The following is a 22,600-nucleotide window of genomic DNA, read 5'->3' on the forward strand; positions in this document are numbered from 1 at the left end:
CCCCCCCGACTTAATTAAACTTATATATAATAAAATCTATTAATTAAAAAAATTTAGAAACTATCGGAGGTCGTTTTTGACATCAGAAACTAGCTTTAAATAACTTTACCGAAGTAAAATCCGTGCGCTACAACTTTAGAACGATGAATGAAATTTGATATCAAACTCCCATTAAAAAACAATTAAAAAGCAATTAAGGGTGAATCGTGCGTCATTAAAGGTAAATTAAAATCGCGATAAAATTTTTTCGCGCGGGAAAAAATTTGGAGACTTAAAAAACATTCCAAAAAGCCAAAAAAAACAAAACTTTTAGGGGGACCAAACGCCCGAGTTTTATGTAGCGCTATGTAACTTGCCCGAGATATCTCGGGCTTGGGGTTAGGTTAAGGAAAAAGTTTGTTAGCGAACCCTTTGTTAAATATTTCGAATATCACCACTGGGCACATGTCCATTTATATATATATATAGACAGAAGAAACTACGTGTTCAGTCCTAAGGTCAGAGTTCACTTCTTAGAATGACTGTGTGTGGTACTCTCCCCTACCTGACTTCGGTAGAGTAAGATGCCTGTTTGTAGAAGAGGGTCTCAATTTTGTATTTTATTTTGACTTGGTTCTCAGTTCCCTGACTACCTACAAGTCTAGATTTTTTTATGCACAAATGATTTGGACACCTAATATTCTGTGCCAAACATGTACATCAACTCTCGACATGTACAGTACTCCTTCATACCTCTATGCTGGTAACAAAACAGCAGTGCGATTTTATAAACAAGACATAGTCTTGTCAATAATTGAATAAAATATCTAGCTTAGGCTTTCTACAGTGAAAATTTCAGAAATCAATCCATCCATCATTTTGCTTTGAATATGTTAATCTGTCAATTTTATCTATTTGACTCTATTGATAGATAATCCAGTCAATCATTTTTTCTGATTATCTCTTTTAAATATTTCTGATTCAAAACTTCTAAAATGTAATGGCAGAACAGTAAAGAAATCAGGGGAAAAGAGGGAAACATTGAAAATTGGCATAGTCAATATCCTGACATAGGAAAAGTAAAATTGGTGGAATGCATGATAGTAAAAGACATTGCTATTGGGACTCAGTGAAACAAAGTAGAAGGGAATGGGAGAAAGAGATCTGAGAAGGGTATAAGCTCTTTTGGAATGAAGGAACAGAGATAAAAACTGGCTTAGAAGTTATTGTTAGGAAAGACATCCAGGAAATAATGGTAAAAGTGAGAAACATCAGTGATAGAATAATAAAAATATGAGTGAAATTTGAGTCAACAATTTTATCCAGATTTATGCTCCACAAACAGGCAACCAGGAAGAATTGTTAGAAGAGTTCCTAAGGGAAAATAGAAGTAATTGCAGTCAAGAAAGTCATATTTATGGGGGACCTAAATGCACAGGTAGGAAAGGAGAAAAATGGATTGGAAGAAATTATTGCTCTATTTGGATATGGCAACAGAAACAAGAAAGGGGAATTACTGATTGATTTCTGTGAACAGAATAGGGTACTAGTTGGAAACACCTAGTTTAGGAAGAAGAATTCACAAAAGATAACTCAATTTGGGTGGGGTAAAAGGAAAACAAAGACCATAATTGATTACTTCCTAATTGAAAAAAAGAGCCGCAGAGACCTTTTGAATGTGATAGCAGATCCAAATGAAGCTTTTGATGGAGACCACAAATTGATCATTGCAAGGTTTAGTGTTGGAGCAATGGCAAAAATGAAGGAAGAAAGAGAAAGGAAAATAAAGGTTTGGAAGTTAAAGGAACCAGAAATGAAACAAAAGTGTCAGACTGAACTCTCAATCCATATTCCAACTCTGAAATAAAAGGAATAGAGGAAGAGTGGGCAATGTTTAAAAAACATGCATAAAAATATGCAACCAATATATGTGGAAGAACTGAAGGCAAGAAGAGGGAGGAGGAAACTCAAAGGTAGAATGCAAGGGTTAAGGAGACAGTAAAGGAAAAGAAAAATTCATGGAGCAGAAAGGAGTGACAGGGGAAATGAGAAAAAACACATGTATCAGGAGGACAAAAAGAGTGCAAAAAAAATAGTACAAGAAGAAAAGAAGAAATATTGGGACAAATTTACCAAATTGAAGCACATGTGAGGGAATAAAAAAAATTGTATGGCTTGATGAAGAGTGGGCGAAAAAATAGTGTCAGGACTTGAGTGATCAAAAATGAAAATGGAGAACTGAACACAAGATTAAGACATAAGGAAGATATGAAAGGAGTATTTCTAAAATTATTAAATGTATAATGGAAGACACCTAAGGAGGCAGAAGAAATAATGGAAGAACAGACAGAGAGTGGGATGATATAACATACAAGTGGAGACCATGTTAAAGAAAATCAAAATGAGCAAAGCTGCAGGATTTGATGAAGTCAGTGGATATGATCAGTGCATCAGGTCACTTGGGGATATATTGGTTAACAAGGATTATGAAAGCAGCAAGGAGAGATAAGAAAGTACCATCTGAATAGGGAAAAGGTATTATAGTCCCAATATTCAAGAAAGGGGACAGAAAGAAATGTGAAAATTAAAGAGGGTTCACATTGTTACTCCATATTTCCAAGATTTTTGAAAGAGTTTGAGTGCAGGATCAGAAAAGTGGTAGAAATCAACTAGAAGAGGAATAACAGGTTCAGAAGAAACCAATCTACCACAGATCTGATATTCTCTGTGAGATTATTGATGGAAAAGAGTTGGGAATACAACAGAGTCTTAGTAATGACTTTCATCAATATTGAGAAAACGTATGATGGTGTCCCAAGACAGATGATATGGAAGGCCCTAGAGAGTAAGGGCATCTCAGTAAAAAATTATAAATCAGATACAAGCAATGTATTCCACAAGCCTAAGTTATGTCAAAACAGAATTGGGAAAACAGATTGGTTCAAAGTAAAGACAGACTTCAACCAGGAAGTGTTTTGTCACCACTTCTGTTCATAATCACAATAGATGAAATTCATAAAAATGTAAAAGGGCTTAATGGAAAGAAGTCAAGGGCTTGGCTATTTGCAGACGACATAGTACTAATGGGAGACACAGAAGTACTGTACATCATCAACTGGATGTGTGGAACAGCAGGCTAGAGGAATGGAGAATAAGATAAGCCAAGAGAAAAACAAGACAGCGGTGATGTCAATGAAAACTCAGGAAGGGAGAGGAAAAATTGAACTGAATGGAGAATTCTTATAATTCTCTATGTTGACAGCTTTAGAAACCTAGGAACAGTCCAATACTATGTAACTCTTTTATTCCTCCTCTTCTAAATTTTCCTTAGCACTTTCATCTTCGACAACTTAATCCCTTAGTTCACTACTTCTTTCTATGAGGCTAAGTCCAATTCATTAATTAATTAATGAACAGCCTCCTAATCTCTGTATAAAATAAAAAATAAAATAAAAACCTAGGAACAGAAATATCAATGAATGGAAAGTTAAGCAAAAAAATAAGTAGAAGAATACAACAAGATAATGGCTTCTACCACAGTAAGAAACCTTTGATCTGGAAAAAGGAAGTGCCACTCAAATGTAATGTCCTTTATCAATGTCCCAACATTGACTTATGGAGCTGCAACATTGTGGGAGAAGACAAAGATCCAGGAAGCAAAAATGAAATTCCTCAAGAGCATGCTGAAGAGAATGGAAGAAAATAGAATACCAAAGTTGGCATTGAAGAAGGAAATGAAGAGACCTAGGAGAAGACCCAGGAAGAGAAGAATGGAAAAGATAGCTGAAGACCTAAGAAAAAAGACTGACAATGTAACAACAGTGTTTGAAAAGAATAGTAGAAAGATAGAAAGAGATGGAGGTCTTTGGTCCATGGTTCAACTCAGGCTTCACTGGATTAAAGGTGAAGAAGGATTATTTATTATGTAAGTTTAACTGAAAATTTAATTGTACTAATTAAATTTAACTGTACTTATTAAATTTAATTAAACTGTAACTTTAATTGAAAATAGTGTAAAATTTAAATTTGCTTTCATTTGGCTGCAAAATCCAGTTTTGGTCAGACCTTACCTGTCTGTGAAAAGTGTAACAATCCAGATCCAATACTCAAAGTAAGGTATCAATACCAGTATCATATTGGACCAAAAGTATTAAGACAAAAAGTACTTGGTATCAAAGGAAAGTATTGTGGCGAACGCCGCCCTTCACATCTGTACCCTTAACAGTTGTAAAATACAAGCAATTACCCCCGGGCGTATGAGTCATCACTTCCTGGAATAAATTCGAACTCACCCCACAAAAACCATCGAAAACCAGTTGTCTTTGTTAGCCACGTTGTCGAGACATGTGCTGTACCAAGTACGCGAGAAGAAATAAAGTTTAGTTTTTGTTACAATCTCGTCTCGTTCGTTTCTTTCACTCGCAGTGACGAAAGTGTGAGGGACGAACAGACCCACAATAAAGTGTTATTTTAAATTTTAATTATTGGAAACTTTAATCGGTTAAATTCGAGCATTTTATCAAGTTAGGCTAAAAGCCATAAAAATTATTTCCCACGGAGTTTGTTCCTTGTTGAGTCGGATCAAGTTAATCAGGGATGTGTCACCAGGAACTTTTGATGGAGAAGACATATTGGACGTGCGACTGTTAAAGGCCATCACCTGACCTCATGGAAAAAACCCAAGAGGAATGAAAAAGAGAAAAGAATAAAAGACCCCGAAGTCAGTCGTCATCCAAAGTCCGCCCAACAAAGTCGTCCTCCAGGATAAAAATCGTGACCCAGGATTAAACCCGAGAGAAACATTCGTGCTGGATTAAGCCTCTACACTCCTCCGTGCCTCCACACCAGTGAACGGACAAGATTCTGATTCAAGATTCAATGGTAAAGAACTGTCCATCGACAAGGTATTTATCAACTCGCGATTCGTTTGTAAACTCTCTCTCTCTCAACGGCCTAGTATAGTTAAGAACAATAATATGCCCGATAGTATTTAGTATCTCTGTATAGTATTTAGTTCGACTTAATTAAAATTGTTATTTATTTGTTACTATGGAGTCCTCGTCTCTCTCCTCACCTCTACTCCGCATCCAAGCGCTCACAAGTTACCGCTCGCGAATCTCGTGACATATAGTCGCGATTTCCGAGTCCCCTAGAGACTCGGTGGTGTCATCCTGACAGGGCGCCAAAGAGGTGCCAACCCTACGGTCATAAAGGCAACAACAACGCAACCCACAGTATCAATATAGTAACAAGACATCCTTAGTCTCACTTGGAAAGTTAGAGAGTAGATAAAGTTTATGTCAACTTCCTCCCAAAAATTTGCAAAGTTAGGCTTAACAAATATTAAACTTTATAAAATACAACCACTCATAAAACTGGGTAAACCTGATACAAAGATACAAAAAAACTAAATAACCAGCAACAAAAATTTGGGAAGTGCTAACATTTTTGCCTATTTTGTAGCTTTGTATTAAACTTTTTACAAAACTTTTATAAATTATTTTAAAAAAAAATAGCTCTGGATCCTCACAGAAACTTCTCATAGGGTCTATAATCTGTCTGTAAAAGTGGTTCCAAAGAAGCAATTTGAAATTTTTTATTCTCCACTGGTCTTCCTGATAATAGCTGATCAGGTGTGTAATCATGGTCGTTTCAGAACTGTTCCAGTCATCTTGTGATGGTACAATAAGACATTTCTTGATTTGCATACTCTCCATGAATTTTTAAAAAATAATCTGACATTTTTACTACCAAGAACCTGGATTTTTATCCAACTTCTTTGATCTCTTCGTAGACTGCATTTCGTAACAAGGATACACATGAATTAATGTTTTTGCTTTACTTTTAAGGTTGTGTTTTAGTATTTTTTTATTTTATTTTCATCTATGTATTTATTGATGTATCTTATCATTTTTTATTTGTTTTATTTTATCTTATTTTATGCCCACTTATAATGGTAACCCGACAGCACGAGATTGCGCACTAAAAGTTTTAAAAAAAAACAATCCAAAACACATTTATCGTTAATACAAATCAGTCAGCATTTGATTTTCGTTCATTCTTGATAAAGGTCATTAAAGATGACCAAAAACGTTTGAAATTGATAATAAATTTGGCTGCAGTTTATAAGGTTTTTAAGTAGTGTATCCAACTTCTTTGTTCTAATCTTGTAGTTTTCTTTGCTTTAAGAAAATGTTTACAAAGTTTATTGTTGCTGTTATGGAAACAAAAGAATGATGTCACAAGCAATTGTGATATTGATGTCTATTAGCTCTTCCAATAACTGCAATGAATATGTTATTTCAGCAAGAATTAAAATGTTGCCATGACTTAATTGATTGTGATTGTAATACTGTGATTTCATGTGGATAATCATAGGTTATCTGTATTTGAAGATAATTTGAAAGGGTTATGAAATAGGACAAGTTATATGCCAATTTAAATTTCAGTCATGAGTTAAAAGTTGATTCACACTAAAATTATTTTGTATTTAATTCTTTTTTAGTTTATTCTATTATTACTGGATAAATAAAATTACTCATAAAATAAAAATGATAAACTTTATTTAATTTTTACACATAATTTACATAATTAGGACAAATATTAAAATTTACAGCTTTTCACTTTCCAGAAATTTACAGATTAAAATTCAGAGACCTTGATATAGAATTCTGCTTAACCTGCTGCAGGCCACTGAAAGTAGCCAAAAAAATTAGTTTTTAATTAGTGAATTGCTGGAAAGTGAGAGGAAGGTGTGAATTTTAGTATTTAGAAGCTAGTTCCAACTTTACAATTAACAAATAATTAAGACAATTCATAAATGCCTACAACTGAATTACAGGGATGAATTTCTCAGTATTCAGAGAGATTTCTTAGTAGCCACTTTCCTATTAAGGCTATGTATATTACACATATGGCATCTTCACTTTTAACTTTCTGTACCCATACAAGCATGTATTAACATGCTTGTATGGGTACAGAAAGTTAAAACTGACTGAACCTAAAACAGCTGTCCTCTTTTTCGTGTTACATAACATACAATACTTATGTGTAGAGTTGCCACATATCCTATTTTTGGTAGGACAGCCCTACAATTACAATAGATGTTCTATGTCCTACATGAAAGCTTAATTGTCCTACTTTACATTTGTAGACAAAAAAACTATGTTCAAATATTAAGTTATTTTAAAAAATTAAAAAGAGACACAAAGAACATTCAATTAATTTGTGAATGCACATATAAGATTTTGTGAATACAATAAAATCTTCNCGCCTTAGTGGTAAAGAAAATTAAAGGGTATAAATTAGGGGCAACTAAGGGGGCGCCATAATAGGATTTCGCTCCATCCTAAAACTTGCCTCGGGCCGGCACTGCGAGGGATCCCACAATCCCACGCGCGCGAGAAAATACAAGATGGCTGCGGAACACGTGTCCGGCTATCAATAGCGAAATAAAAAAGATATTGTATTTCGAGAAACAATGACATCTGTCTCTTATTATAATAATACCTAATGATAAAATAAACGATTTAAAAAGTTTTTTCTTGAGAAAAAGTCATAGGGAAAGCAATTAACTCCTTGGGACTCTAGCAATTTTTGATATTAATGTAATTAAACATAAAAAATACTTAAAACTGAAAAAACGAAANAAAACAGTACCTTAGTTATTGATTTGTGTGCAATTCTAGATTTTAAGCAACAACTTATAACTAGAATTCAAAATAAATTTTTCAGGTATTTATTTATTTATTTAGTACAATTGGAAACGTCAGAGACGATTGTATTCCACCCCCCCAATAACAAGAAATAAATGATCCCCAATAAAATAACTACAAAATATAAAGGATATAAAACACATAATAAAAATTATAAACAAAGTAAAACAACAGTTACATTATATATTATATAAAATAGATTTACATTTATTTTTGAAAAAATTAAAATCATGATATAGGTATGGTTCCACAGGCTGTATGTGAGATGCTATAAGGTAAAAAAAAAAGATCTTTGTATGAAGTTATGGAAAAGATAAAAGATTTATTTCTTTAAGAAAAGCAAATTTGAAAACAAAATTTTAAATATTTATAAGGCTTTCTTATGTAAAAAAAGAATTTGATTTTAATGAAAAATCTAAAGTTAATTTTGATATATTTTGTATAAATTAAAGTTGGATAAATTAAGGTGACAGTTAACAATTTAACTGTCACCTTAATTTATCCAAAATATATCAAAATTTTATTAATGCACTTAATTTTCTTTTAATAATCCCTTTTACTTTCCCAGAGGACATAAACAAATTGTGAAATTTTTGCAAAACCCCAAACCCAAAAAGTCAAAACAACAGGAAACAATTCTGTGAATATATATTGTTGGCATCTATTTTGTTTAATATTTCAGGATGGGGTAAAGATTAAAAAAAAAAAAATTTGACATGATAACCTGTGTATAAGGGGCACTTATGCTATTTTGTTGGTTAAAGGTTGAGGTAGGGTGATAGAGTGTCATATCTTACAATTGGACTTAATAATTTTTCTTGTTAGCATTTAGTTTTATATAAAACTCGTTACTACCCTAAAAATTAAGCATTTTGCCAATTTATAATAATTAATATAAAATTTTTATAACAAAATCTCATAACAGTTGGTGCCATAAATAATTTTATTTATAACACTAAATGTCTTCTAGCTACTAACTCTGTCTTGAGTAATAAATCGTCACACACAAAACCTTTTTTTTTTTTAACAGTGCTGTTTTTTTAACACACAAACTTTGCACATATCCCGTGCATGCATGGAGATACCTGTTTGAGGTATTCGCCTGTCTCTGTTCGAGGAATTCGAACAGAGACAGGCGGAGGAGTGAAACAGGATATGTGCAATGTTTATAACTCTGACAACATTGTTCTAATGGTCCAGAGGGAATGCCATTCAGTTCAGCACCTGAAGAAGGTCTTGGTGGAGGCTGAAAACATTAGTGTGTTTTGTGTCGAATACAACACTGTTAAAAAAAGGTTTTGTGTGTGACAATAACTTTATTTATTATGATTACAATATAAATGTTATCTTTAAAATAAAATCTCATAACAGATGAGAAATTACACAACTCATTAGATTTTTTTAGTTGTTGATTTGTTCTATATTCAGCATCCCAACATGTGGCAACCCAACTTACATGTATGTATTAGTAAAAGTACAAAAAGCACAATAACATTGATAAAGAAGTAGGGTGCCACAATAAAAAAAAAACCTATGGGGATGCCACCATAGAAAAAGGTTGAAAAACACAGTTACACTATCAAGATATAAGATTTATTTTTGCTTGAAAATTACAAATGCAATATATGTTAAAACAAAGAAAATGTATAACCTGAAGATTTAATAATTACAGCTTATTATTATTATCATTAATACTGATAGTAGTAGAATTGTTTGTCTGCTATATTTTATTTTAATATTTTTTGCATTATCTCTTTAATATAGGCAGGACATAATTGAAGTAAAGAAATCTCAGTAATTTAAGCTACTTTGTAACTTATTGCAAGAAATTAGATTAAAACATTTAACATTTATCATTTAGAGCATGGTTAAAAAGTAATGAAAAGTGATAATTGCATGTTATTAGCCATATATTCAGACTCTGTAAAAAGCTGGCTTAAATTTGCCTATTTTACTTAAAGTCAATATTAACTAAAATTAAAATGCTTATTACAACAAAATTTTATAAGTGTATTTTAACTTATATATTTTGGGCATGCTAATTCTGCTAATATTGATACTAAAAGGGTTCTATTATATTCTTATTGTATCACGAGCAGTTTGAGCAGTAATATGTCACAAATGAAAGATTATAAGTCATTTGTTGTTCATAAAAGAAAAAAATATGATGAAAAGTACATATAATAAAGTGTAATAAAGAAATTAAACTAAACTAAACTAAAAAGCAAAAATAAAATAATAATAAAATAACTTACTGAAATATAAATGTCTTAAAATAATCAAACACCTTAGTATTTCCAGCAACAAAGTATTTAATAAAAAATATAACGTTTTTGACTATTTTTAATAGTATTCTTCAGTTAAGCCACTAAAAATAGTTGAAAACGTTAGTTGAAAACGTTATTATATTTTTTATTAAATACTTTGTTGCTGGAAATACTAAAATGTTTGATTATTTTAAAATAATAATAAAATAAAATTAGTTCACATTTAACGGATAACTTTGGTAAATTGGAGTCGCTCATTAAAATATATAGATAACATGAAAAGTACTGTACAATCTGTAGCAATATTTTCAACGCAGGACCTGCATTGAAGAAAACTAAATAGAAATTCTGTTCTCTTCAATGCAGTTTTTGCACATAGGTGTTATATGTGACAAACATAAAAATTTTTCACATTTCTTACATTTATACTTTGTATATCGATTTTTTGCCCTTCCACAATCTGCACATCTTTTTCTTTTATTCTCTGTTTCTACTGAAGTTTTAGGTGAGCTGGGTGATGGACATATCCTTTTGGCGCTTTCTCTTATATCTTTTGGAAGGCAGCACATATGTTTTCTTCTCTCAATCTGTTCGAACATTAGTTCCAGTCCTAACTGCTTTAAGAAACCTTTCCTGCTTATATCATTTGTTGTATTCTTATTACTGTGGTGTATAATGTGTGCATTAACACCAGCAATATTTAAAAGACAATAAAAAATAACCATTGTCCATCTTTTTGTGTTTCTTTGAACGTTATAATTTGAAGTTAACTGATCTAATATATCTACTCCTCCTTTGGTCAAATTATAAAACGTAAGTATTTCAGGTTTTTTACGACTACCTGTAGTATCGTCAATAGTGTCATTACGATGAAAAGAGGACAAAAGCAAGACATTCTTGTTTTTTTTCGGTACATAAGAGACTAGGGTGAAATCTTTTGAAAATCCGAATAGGCTACTATAGACTTTTCTACTCCTTACATCTGTAAATCGAAGAGGAAGTTCTCGTTTGTTTTTTCTTATTGTTCCTACCATTGTAATTCTGTCCTGTAACAAATCTGAGACTAAGCTACAACTGGTAAACCAATTATCAACTGTCAGATTCCTCCATGACTTTGCTATAGGTTTTACTAATCGTTTTACAATTTGATCTGGTGAATTTGAAACAGAATACTCGCCCTCTGGTTGTTTTCCACAGTAGATTTCTAAATTATAAGTGTAATACATTCGTGCGTCCACTAGTATATAAATTTTAATGCCATGTCTGTTAGGTTTCTTCGGCATATGTTGTCGAAATCCGCATCGCCCCCTAAATCCTTCTAGTTTTTCATCTATCGTACAGTATTCCGACATAGAATAATTTTGCTGGCAAGAATTTACAAATATGTCCACCATATCCCTCACTGCAGCCAACTTGTCAGTTTTAATGCGCTCCTTTCTTGAATTTTTATCATCAAATCGTAAACTGTGTAGTAAAAATTTAAATCTTTTGTCACTCATTATGGTTCTAGCAATTTCAAGGCCAGTTCCATCCGCTGTCCACAATTCATCGGGATTGCAGCGATTTAGTTTTTTGCAACCTGCTACGTATAAAATTCCGATAAGTGCTTTTATTTCAATTAAATCGGTTAGGTTTGCATCTCTTTCTCTTCCATAATTTGGTTGTATTTTTTTTATTTGTTCGTTTGTAAATTTTACTAACATTTCTAAAATATCCTTTCCTATAAATAAATTCCAACAATCCATAATGGATGTTACTTTAGTGGCATCACCTATGGGTCCAGGAAGATGCATTGCTATGTTATGCCGCTTTTTTTTTCTTAGTTGCGTTATTGGAAATTTATTCCAGCGAGTCTTAGAATCACGCCCTATATAAAATGTGCTCTCACCTTGTTCAGAAGTTGAAGCATTTTTGTTTTGTTTTGCATCAAGCTCTTCTTCCTGTTCTGTATCTGTGTCTTCCTCTCTTGTTTCACAGATATCATATTCATCTTCAGATGATTCGTCATCATATGAAATTCTTTCCGTATCCTCCTCGTCTGAAAGTAAAAAGCGTGCGTGCTCCATATTGATCAGTTGATACAACGCTGTTTGAATACTCACTGGACTGAGGGAACCGTGTTTCAAATATAACGTCGTTCAGTTGCTTTATACGTCTAAAAAAAACATATATTTGAAATAGTTACATAAATGTTGAAAATTTCCGATGTGACGAGAGGAAGGCGTTGAGCGTAACTTCTGATAGGTTGGCGAAAAGAAATGATTCGTTTAAATTCGTTTAAATCTGTACTAGCCCGGACATGCACTTACAGCAGAGAGAGCTAGATAACGTCGCACCATCTAGTGGGGATGAGGGACGTAAATCTGGTTTCTTTTTCTTTGAACTCGGATAACTTTTCCGTAGTTCAACCGAAATTCACCAAACTCTGGAAAAATAAGAAGCAACTATATGGCTTTATATTCCACAAATTAGCACCCAAATATAAACATCTATCGAAACACGATGCTTAGTAAATAGACACCCACGAATGCCGTAAATGTGAGGCTCTGGACAGGTCCGAACCCTCACTAAAATTCGCGTTAAAATAATTGTTTTAAAGAAAATAATACAGTAGTTAGAAATAGATTTTTATTTTATGAAAACGCGACGCTAACTTTTAAACAATAGAAGAATGTAAGTCCGTCGATCATTTCCGGTGGGAGATCGAATTAAACTTCGATTTTGACCTCTCCCGCGCTCCCGAAGTGTTTCGAATTGTTATCAGGTGACGAGGTGAGACCAATCGGAAAGGAGAATCTGAGAGAAAACTGATAAAACCCCGGAAATTCAAGGACGCGACGGCTTCTTCTCCCGAAAGTTCCAAGTGACGGATCTGTTGTTGTTGTGTGTGTGTCTCGCACCCATCTTCGACGCCATCTCCCGACCTCGGATCGACATCTTTCCATCAACGGAAGTCGACCGCATCGTCCTGGAGTCGTAGAGACGTGATGGAATGGTTCATTCGCGAACAAGGGACACTACTTCAAAAAGGGACTATCTTGGAAAGGAGAGGAAGACCCAGAGGCCGCAGCAGCCGCAGAACTACCAAGATCGCGGAAATCTTGTAAGCTTCTTTCGTGTTTAATAAACGGTTGTGTTGTTTGTAAACGAAGCATCTATCTCTGATTCAACTGCTCCCACATGTCGTTGATTGTTACCGCTCGACAATCCAAACGGCAAGGGAGACGATGACGATATATATCGCCTATTATCGTTCATTGAGTTTTTTTAAATTTCTCCCCCCCCCTTCTGCCTCCACATAAATAATCGGGCTACAGCGGGTTCAAGTTCCGCTTCGGACCGATTCTTTTTCTTCCCATTTATTCCAAATTAAATACAGTCGACCCCCCTATAAGATCATAGATACGTTCCATTTTTTAGGAATCCGATTTCTTACGAGTCGTTCCAATCACAGCCCGACACGTGTAAAGTTTACGGACTACGGCTGATTGAAAGGTTTTCTTCCATAAAATTAATCGATTCTAGACTAATCCGACTCAACATTTCCAAAATACGTATATATTTTTTGGAAATAATCCGTATAAACTACGCTATAAACAAAAAATTGTAGGATTACTTACAGAGTGTGCAGCATTCGATATCGCCGTTGTTCAAGCTTGTTTTCGTCGCGGAACAGCTCAGCAAACCGCGGCCGCGATTTCTGATGTTACTTTTCTGCGAAAACTTCGTTGAACTTTGGAGACATCATTAATATAAATAATTTTAATCGCCGTTGAATAAGAAATGTTTCTTTCACAAGAAATGTATAAAATTACAGTACTGCATTAAACTTACGGTACCTAATTTACATACTGTACAGACGATAGTTAGCATAAAAATCTCCGTAGCGTGGCGCCACGCTAGACGGCGGAAATTATATATTTAATTATAACAAAGTTACAATAAGTTAATATATAATTATATATACAGTACCTAATTTATATATAATTTATATAATACTATCCAGACGATAGAAATCTCTCCGTAGTGTGGCGCTACGGACGGCGGGAAAGTAGTTCGGCTGCCCGATGACGTTTAACGTAATTACAGGGGGTTTTTTACTGTTTTTTACGGATACCGTCACAATTTTTTTGCAGTTTTATAGGAATCGTAATTATTGAGACCGTAATTATAGGGGGGTCGACTGTAATTAAATATTATAATTATTAAATTCAATACGAGATGGCGCCTAACGCCTCCCTCTAGTGCCAAATTTATTTGTAATTCATAATTAATATTTCCAAATTATAGCCCGATTATTTACGGCAATCGTGAGTGTCTATCAGCACCCAAAAATGACAAAATACTTTTTGTTATTAAGCGTAAAAGAGGCGAAAGTAGACATTTTCATTTTTTGAATATATCTTTTCTATCTTTTCTCAGCGTCAATTATATTTTCCAGAAAGTAATTTATGCACATTCCAGAATTCTACTGAGCTTTTTGACACCAAAGTCATCAAAATCTAACGTGGGTATTTTATTTCTAAATTCAGACACAAAAGAGCAAAAGTTATGCCACATAGCCTGTGCTCGCTTACTGCTTGTCCTGGCTAATTAATTAACAAAAATAGCATTCTGTGTAAGTAGCCGTACTCCGTTTGCTTAATAAATTACATCAGTTACGTGACACTTTGAATATTTCGTCCCTGAATTTCGAACTAACGAGGATTATTTCCTGTATATATCTCGAGTACTAAATAATTTATCCACGTCCACCGTAATTTCTGGTATGTTAAGCTGAGGTGGCATGTAACCCATGACGGTGTCTACCCCACGGAAAACTTGACGAGCGGACAGGTCAATGAGGCAGCCTACCGCTTCTGGAAACCCGGGATCGAATCCGGACGGGTCGAAAAATCCCCAGGATTTTTTTGGAGGGTGGTCCTTTCAGATATGTCGGGCCCTGTCCCTCACCATCCGCTAGCCCCATTGTGGGCCTGGCCGAACCCATAATGGGCTTGCAAAAAGAGGCCTCTTAGTGCCCACAGGGCGGAAAGAGTAAAAAAAAAAAAGAAAACCTGTCCTAAAATTGAGGGTGTGAAGGGTAATTGTGAGAAGTTTGGAAAAAATTAAAATACAGTAGCCCCTCCGTTATATCGCGCTTCTTTTGGGTCCCCAAAATTTAAAAGCACTTGAATCAATAAATTTTAAATTTACCGATTGCCATTGAATTCCTTTTTGCAACGAAATACGATATTTTCTTCCTACCATTGTCCTTGAAACTATTGAAACTAACAATACAGGTGAAACAATAAATTTGTCAATAAGCAAACCAGATGGTCAGATCAATTATCATTTGTATTTCCTTTTGATGTTAAAATGTTGTTTATTTATTTGTTTTAAGTATCATGTCTTCATTTACAAGTTTCTATGAATTCGAAATTTCACACCATTATATAAATTGATGGTATTGCGTCAATTCACATAAAGGTATGAAATTTCAAATTCACCGAGTAATGTGTAAGAAAAGATTTCTGTATTTCTGAACGGAAAGTTCTAAAATTTCATACAGTAGTAACTTTATTTTGTTTTTAGAAAATTTTTACTCTGTAATTTTATGAGTTTTGATGTTCTATGTTCCAATATTCATTTCTTAAATTTTCAATTACTGTTTTTTTAAGTTTTATTGAAAAATTTAAATTACACGAATTTTTAATGAGTGATTTATTATGAAATATAGCACTGTATAATAAAATCTCAACTGATATTTTGTTTTTATAGCGATAATATTTGTCTTTAAATGTCATTGTTAAAGAAACAATAATGCTAAATGGGTGTTAGTGATATTGGTGTTTATGTAAACATCAATTAATACTATATAACCACGAATAAAATTCAGTATTAAAAAACTAAATTTATTTTATATCAGAAACACTTGCTGATGAGAGAATAGAGATTCCGTAGCATGTATAATCTGTTTAGTAAAAATCCAAAATTTTTAGTACTCGGTTATATCGCGCTCTTTCTTTGTGTCCCCACAAAGGCGATATAACGAGGGGCTACTGTATTTTAAAACCAAACTTTATGGGTGTTAGATTATTAAGAGGGTAACCATTAAGAGCTCTCAAATTTATAATTTTTGCCTAACTAACAGTGTTTTTACCGATGCGGCAAAATGTTTTAAAATTTAAATATGCCGATTATATACAGTGACTCGGGTCCGATCTACTTTCTTGCGTTTTGTGACGACTTGTTGTTTCACATCACTTTTATAATAACGTTGGCATTGACTAACGTTAATGTCAAATAATAACGGTGAATTAATGGATAAATTCTTTCTTGTGCCAAAATGTTCACAAAAATTTCGTTAGTCTACGTTTAAGCAAACGCAGAGGGAAAATCGTGAGGGCAAATTCTGATTCTAAAAGTGCTCTTTTGCTTGTTTTTCCCTCTTTTCGCGTCTGCATAAGCGCAGACTAAGCCGCTATCTTACATCAACATTAACTAATAATTACAATAATTTTTTTTATCGAATTTAATAAAAATTAACAAAATTGAAACTAAAATTACATTATATTTTTGTTTTATTTTTAAACTCTGTAATGCAAGAATCATTTTTGTATTAAATTTAAAATATTAAATAACTTTCAATTCGAGTGCGCATTAGCAAAGACATCACTCCTATACTCACTAGTTTGGTGATAATCCGATTGCAGATGTTTATCAATTGTCCCAATTATATAAATTAAGTGTAAAAATACATAAATACAATTTAAGGTTCAAAATGTTGTAATCTTTCAAACTGGATTTCGTTAGGAGATGAGTTGTCATTTCTCGCAAACATGTAAATAAATAATTGTTGATCGGTTGATTGCTTGCCACTGGCCAGTCGTATAGTGTGAATCAGCTTTAATTCTGCCACTGGAATTTAAAATCGGCATGTCACCTTCCCATCGCATAACTTGCATCCCTTTCAAACAGAGATAAACGCGGGTTTATCCGAATGAAATTATGGTAATTGAAAAAATGTTTATGTTTTAGGTATATTGTATATTAGATTAAAGTAAATAATCAAAAGTCAATATAAAGTTAATCAAAAATATTGTCCAATTATATAGCTACTCAAAAAAAGATACTTTATAACTAATTATAGTAATAAAAATATATATCATCAACAAACAATTTATTTTTTAAACATAAAATATTTATAGTCTTTATGAAAACTTATAATGTTTATCAACCACAGAAACCTTGAAAAATCATCAAACAAAGGTTAAATGTTAATTAAAACCGAAAATGTTAGTGTCAATGAACTTTCGTTTATCGGTTTTTAAAGGTTTTTGTGGATTAATAAATAACTTTATATCAATAACAATACTTTTTAGAATGTTCAATCATATTTAGAAGTTTTTGATACTCTCATATTTAATTATTATATGTGGGTATTATATATATATATATATATATGCTTATATACAAATATGTAAAGTTAAAATTAATACATACACATGAGGTGGAAGTTCAAACATACTATTCTTCTGATAAGCTTGAATTATATCTGATGCGTAAAGGGCTAGTTTTTTATATGGATTCACTGAAACCACTGCATTAGATATATATGTCTGAAAAAAATATTTGTATTTATCAGTAAAAATTATTAATTATAAAAAATTTATTTACTTACATCTTAAAAACGATAAAACTTTTTATAAAATAAATATTACTCGGAAGTGATTCAAAAATTACTCATAATCATTATTTCTTTTGGAAAGTATTTGAAAATGGTTCATTTTTAATGGTTTTTTTCTTCAACTCTTTTCTCCTTGTAGACACTAAGAGGGCCTCTTTTAGCCGGGGCACGATATATCTGGTCGGACTATCTCCCAAAAACTCCTGGGATTTTTGTATCCGTCCGAATTCGATCTCGTGTCTCCCAGAGCAGTAGGTAGCTCAATTTAGCCGCTCGGCCATCCGGTTTAATAAAGGGTATTCGGTGCCGGGGCTGATTAAGCATGCCCACTCACTTTTCTACTGATAAAAATCAAAGAAGTTTAAAATGTAGACCAGAAACACGTGTGTAAGTTTTCATATATAACATAAACAAGTTATGTATTTATGTAGGTTTCCTGTGGAAAAAATACAGGGATTATTTCAGACTTAATAGAGAACTAATTTAATCACTTTTAAGCCAATGCTGGTCTCCACTAAAAATTTCTTCCGTAGCCTTTGAAACAATTTGTTTTCTTAGTTTTGTACTTAATGGTCCAGGAAGAACCCAGGAAGAAAAAGTAAATTCATTTTATTATTAGGCTAAAAACCAGAGCCTCGGGATTTTAAAGACTTATAATTCTTTTTTTTTTTTACTCTTTTCGGCCTGTGAACACTAAGGAATTTTTAATCATACCCATATGGGTTCAACAAGGCTCACATGGAACAGCAAAGTACGGGACCGACATATCCAGTCCAGATCATCCTCAAAAATATCTTGGAGTATTTCGACCGCCTAAATTCGATTCCAGAGTGGTAGGCCGACGCATTAATTGCCTCATGAAACTCATAATTTTTGAATTGCACGTGTTTTATGCTTCCTATTTTTTTACTTTCAATACTTTTAATTCATAATTTCTAGTTTCATAGTCAGAAAAAATTGTGAAATCCCGGTGGCGACCTCTGTCACTACCGCGAGAAAAGGATCATATTGCGCCGGAACCGCATAACTTTTCCAACAACGAGCAGACACTCGAGAAGTTGGGTAAAAATGAACTAGTCGTCCAGTAATTGGACACACTAAAGTAAATAATAATGAGTTTGGGATCAATGACAAAGAGTTTGGGGTCTCTAAGAATATGCAGATTCTCTGACGATTGTGAAAAAAAATGAGTTACAAAAGTCAGAAACGAATGGAAAACTAGCAGTTTTCCGTGTACTAAAGAATAGTACAGTACGGTAAAAAAATAGATTATCTGACTCCATCGATTCTTTTTAGAATATTTTTATTGAAATGAGTTACAATTTCTTAGGATGGAGCGTGCAGGATTTCGGCCTGAAAATGGTGACGTGATTTGGGAGGAGGGAATTTATATTCATATTAAAACCCAGAAAAGAATTAGAAGCTTACCGAGCGAGTAGACGGACAGATCGGAAGATATTGGACTGAGAACCAAATGAGAAGCAGTATCTGAGAGTCAAGACTCGATTAACGATACCTCAAAAAGATGACATCGGACTGCAAGGGATGTGGAACTAACAGGCAATGTAACTAACAGATAGCATCAGTTATTTGGAAGGAACCTTATGTAACTGTAATCTTATTTCGTCCACTAGTACGTATCTATTAACAGGACTTATTAAACTGGCTTTAAGGATATTGCAACTCAGTTTCATAGATTATAAAATTATTGTTTTATTTAATTTACCTGTATATTAAATAAAAGGTAAATTAAATAAAGCAATAATTTTATAATCTGTGAAACTGAGTTGCGGTATTATTAAAGCCAGTTTAATAAGTCCTGTTAATAGATACGTACTAGTGGTCGAAATAAGATTACAATAAATTAAGGACACTGAGGCATATTAATTTAACCTATGTAACTTTTTCTGTACGAATTAAAAACTGAGTATCCACGCTGAGTAACTATGTCAATAAATGAATCTTTTTTTCTTTTTTGGTAACCCGTTGTGCTTAGTCATTTTAGTTATTCACACCATCATCAAATGAAAATTGAAATGAGGAAGCGCTGAACGGCCACCACTAGGATCGTTGGACATTGTCACGAGACGACGGAATGTACAGACACAGAAACCTCACAAAATCTAGAAAAAATGTCTTGATAAATAATTTTTATTATAATTCATTTAATTCAATAAACTGTTTATGTTGTGCTTCTTAAAAATTTTAAACTTTGTTTTCAAAAATACCACAAACGTCATTGCAAATTGTTTCATTGCATACCGGTTCTGTTCTTGAAATTCTTCACACTTATAGAAGAAGATATGCACTTATGAAAATAATTTTATACATGGTGCATAAAATTTTTCTTATAACTAAGTAGAAATTTTTAGCTGTAAATCCTAATTTTAAATATCGTTGTGTTGTTAACCGTTGCTAATTTATAATAGTGTATGCAATACAAACAAAAACATGATATGCAAAAACTATTAAGCCCTATAAAGATGCTGCAAAGATACAATTAAAGTAATATTTATTAGTAGTTTATAGATAATAGTTTGTTTACAGAGAAACAAACATGATGTGTAGAATTCAATCCAATTTAAGATGATGGCCAGTGGCTGAGATGTTATGGTGTTAGCCTGATGCTCTGAGTGACTCGTAGAATCGTAGTGCTCTGCTTGCTCCTTCCTGTTCGACTGGTCAGAATAGATCAGTGAAGTATTCTACTATTCTATTCACGTCGCTGAGAATAACTGCACTATGGCTGGAAAGCTGAGTAGTAACTGCTTTAAATATGGCGGCGCCCAATAGCGAATATTTGTGGGAGAATATAAAAGCTTTTATGATGCTATTATTAGATTTTTCTTGATTCATCTGAAGTATTATTGATTTATTGCAATACCAGTTGCAATAGCATAAAAGATCAAATTTTAATTAGTGGATCAATAAACAGATGATGAGATAATCGGGCACATTACTGTACTATAGTATAAGAGAAAACGAATTTAATTTGAATTGTAACCGAAGTTATTACTTGCACTATGTTGTTGAGATCTCTCACCTACTCTGATTTCTATCTTTGGGAGTAATGACATCATTACTGTACTCCTGCTGATCAGTAGAGTAAACAGCCAAATTCGCCAATAGGTAAATATTATATAAACGGTTTTTACATCAAAATACATAAAATTGTTTCTGATGATGGCTGAAACAAATGATGTGTTGCTCTTACAATACAGTTTTGCAGAGTTTATTAACTTCACTGGGTGTTTTATTTGCTGTTCTGCCAATGTTATCAACGTATTTGCTTATGCGTTACGTGAAATCAATATTAATAAATCTGTCAACGTTTGCAACTTTGTGAAATTGTTATTTAGTTTCGCATGTTTTTGAACTGTAATAGTGTACGTATAGTAGATAAATTTATTTTGAAATGTAGGTTTTAGTAGTCATTTCAAGACTATGACCAAATAAAATATAAATCTGTCAATGGATGGAGGTTTTAATATTTTTCAAACATTTGTGAGATATAGAAAATTATAAAAAAATTAATATCAAACATCTATTTCCTAACTTTAAAATCTTTCGTGCACAGGTCTGAAATTTTGCTTATCAAAAATGCTGCATGAACACATTGGTGAATTTCTTTATTGTTCATGCAGCATGTTTGCTTAATTAGCAAGTGAGAAGAGCTTCCTGATTAAGAAAAAACTTTTATGATTCGGTAATTATAAAAATTTAAATAAGGCCCACTTCTATTTTTATTTTAATATTAAAATTTTTGGTTTGAAGTTATGTAGTGTTTATTTTTAAAAAATACAGCAACGAGTTGCGTAACTNAAAATCTTGAGAAGTGAGCTCATTTATCGATAGTTTTATGTTAAATGTAGTTTACTGCCACAGTACAAGACTTGATAATCTTATGTTTAAATAAATCTTTGTTGCTTTAGAGTTAACTTATTTGTACTACAGTGAATCACTTCTCTCTTATTCTTCCTCCATTTGCTTACCCTCGAGTCCCCATAAGCTTGTAACGTTCTGTCTAAAACAGTTTAAAACTCGCAGGTTGGAGGAATGACGTGCACGTCTAACGTCATTACCGACAAAAACGTCAAGAAACGATTAAAATACCCGCATGCGTGTCTAGTAGCCTATCAATTCTGGCAACCAGTTGAAAGTAAACTAGATAAACATTTCGTGTCGGTAAAATATTGGAAAAATGATAGAAAAAGATGGAAAAAGAGCCACGAGAGTTATGTATTTTCTTGGTTGTATGAATTTTTACTATTACGCGAAAAATAAAATTGTGTGTGTGGAGTAATGTATTATCAGAATGATGTTATTAATTATGAAATGGCAAAAATTTTTGGTTTGAAGTTATGTAGTGTTTATTTTTAAAAAATACAGCAACGAGTTGCGTAACTTTCCCGGCTGTTATGAGATTTTTAATCATAATAAATAAAATTGTGTGTGTGGCACAATCTGTTATGAGAATGATGTTATTAATTATGAAATGGCAAAAAGGTTAATATTGAGGATAGGGATGAGTTTTATTAAAAAAATTGCAAATGTCAATAACGAATATCTTCATTGAGTTTGACTCCTTTCGAGATGACCCATCTTTATCTCCTCAACTCGACCTTTAACCATCAAAATTTAATAGCATCAATGTCCCTTACATACAAGTTGTCGTGCCAAATTTTGTTTCTTAATCTTTACCCCATCCTGGGATATTAAACAAAATAGACGCCAACAAACACATTTCGAGTGTCAGCTTTTTGACTTTTTTGGTTCAGAGATGTCAAAACATCATGATTCCAAAAAACCTGGAAGGTAAAATGTGATACGATTACAGTATTATATTAAAACATTCAGGAAAGTAACAAGAAAGTAAAAAATTGAGATGATTACAATAATTTCCCATGTTATAACAGCCGGAAAAGTAAAAGATTCCGATATTATCCAGTGAGGAAAGCACCATGCCTTAC

The 22,600-nt window shown here is 32.9% G+C and overlaps 2 protein-coding genes across 5 annotated transcripts in view; both read right to left on the reverse strand.

The window, feature by feature from the left end:
• Positions 1–22,600, reverse strand: part of LOC111626485 (unconventional myosin-Ib-like) — a 472,422-nt gene that overhangs the window by 350,168 nt on the left and 99,654 nt on the right. Inside the window, exon 3 of the mRNA XM_023369864.1 lies at positions 17,447–17,562. Coding sequence (XP_023225632.1) covers positions 17,447–17,562 — 116 coding nt within the window. The remainder of the gene's footprint in view (positions 1–17,446; positions 17,563–22,600) is intronic.
• LOC111626480 (piggyBac transposable element-derived protein 4-like) lies at positions 9,278–15,373 on the reverse strand. Of its 4 annotated transcripts, none has more exons than XM_023369859.1 (2): positions 15,158–15,373; positions 9,278–11,999 (listed from the first exon to the last, which is right to left on the reverse strand). In XM_023369859.1, exons 1-2 carry the CDS (start codon positions 15,165–15,167, stop codon positions 10,297–10,299), a joined length of 1,713 nt encoding a protein of 570 aa, XP_023225627.1. In that variant the 5' UTR covers positions 15,168–15,373; the 3' UTR covers positions 9,278–10,296. The 4 variants fall into 4 exon arrangements, 3 of the variants coding, with proteins under 3 accessions (XP_023225627.1, XP_023225625.1, XP_023225626.1); XM_023369857.1 differs by having other exon boundaries at positions 9,280–12,386; XM_023369858.1 differs by lacking the exon at positions 15,158–15,373 and adding an exon at positions 13,582–13,607 and having other exon boundaries at positions 9,280–12,386.

This window comes from Centruroides sculpturatus, unplaced genomic scaffold, assembly GCF_000671375.1.
Source record: "Centruroides sculpturatus isolate CEXI.00-Female unplaced genomic scaffold, Cexi_2.0 scaffold318, whole genome shotgun sequence".
Taxonomy (NCBI): Eukaryota; Metazoa; Arthropoda; class Arachnida; order Scorpiones; family Buthidae; genus Centruroides; species Centruroides sculpturatus.

Excerpts from the sequence above, each read along its gene's own strand:
- LOC111626480 (XM_023369857.1), bottom strand. The coding sequence starts at position 12,027 with ATGGAGCACGCACGCTTTTTACTTTCAGACGAGGAGGATACGGAAAGA.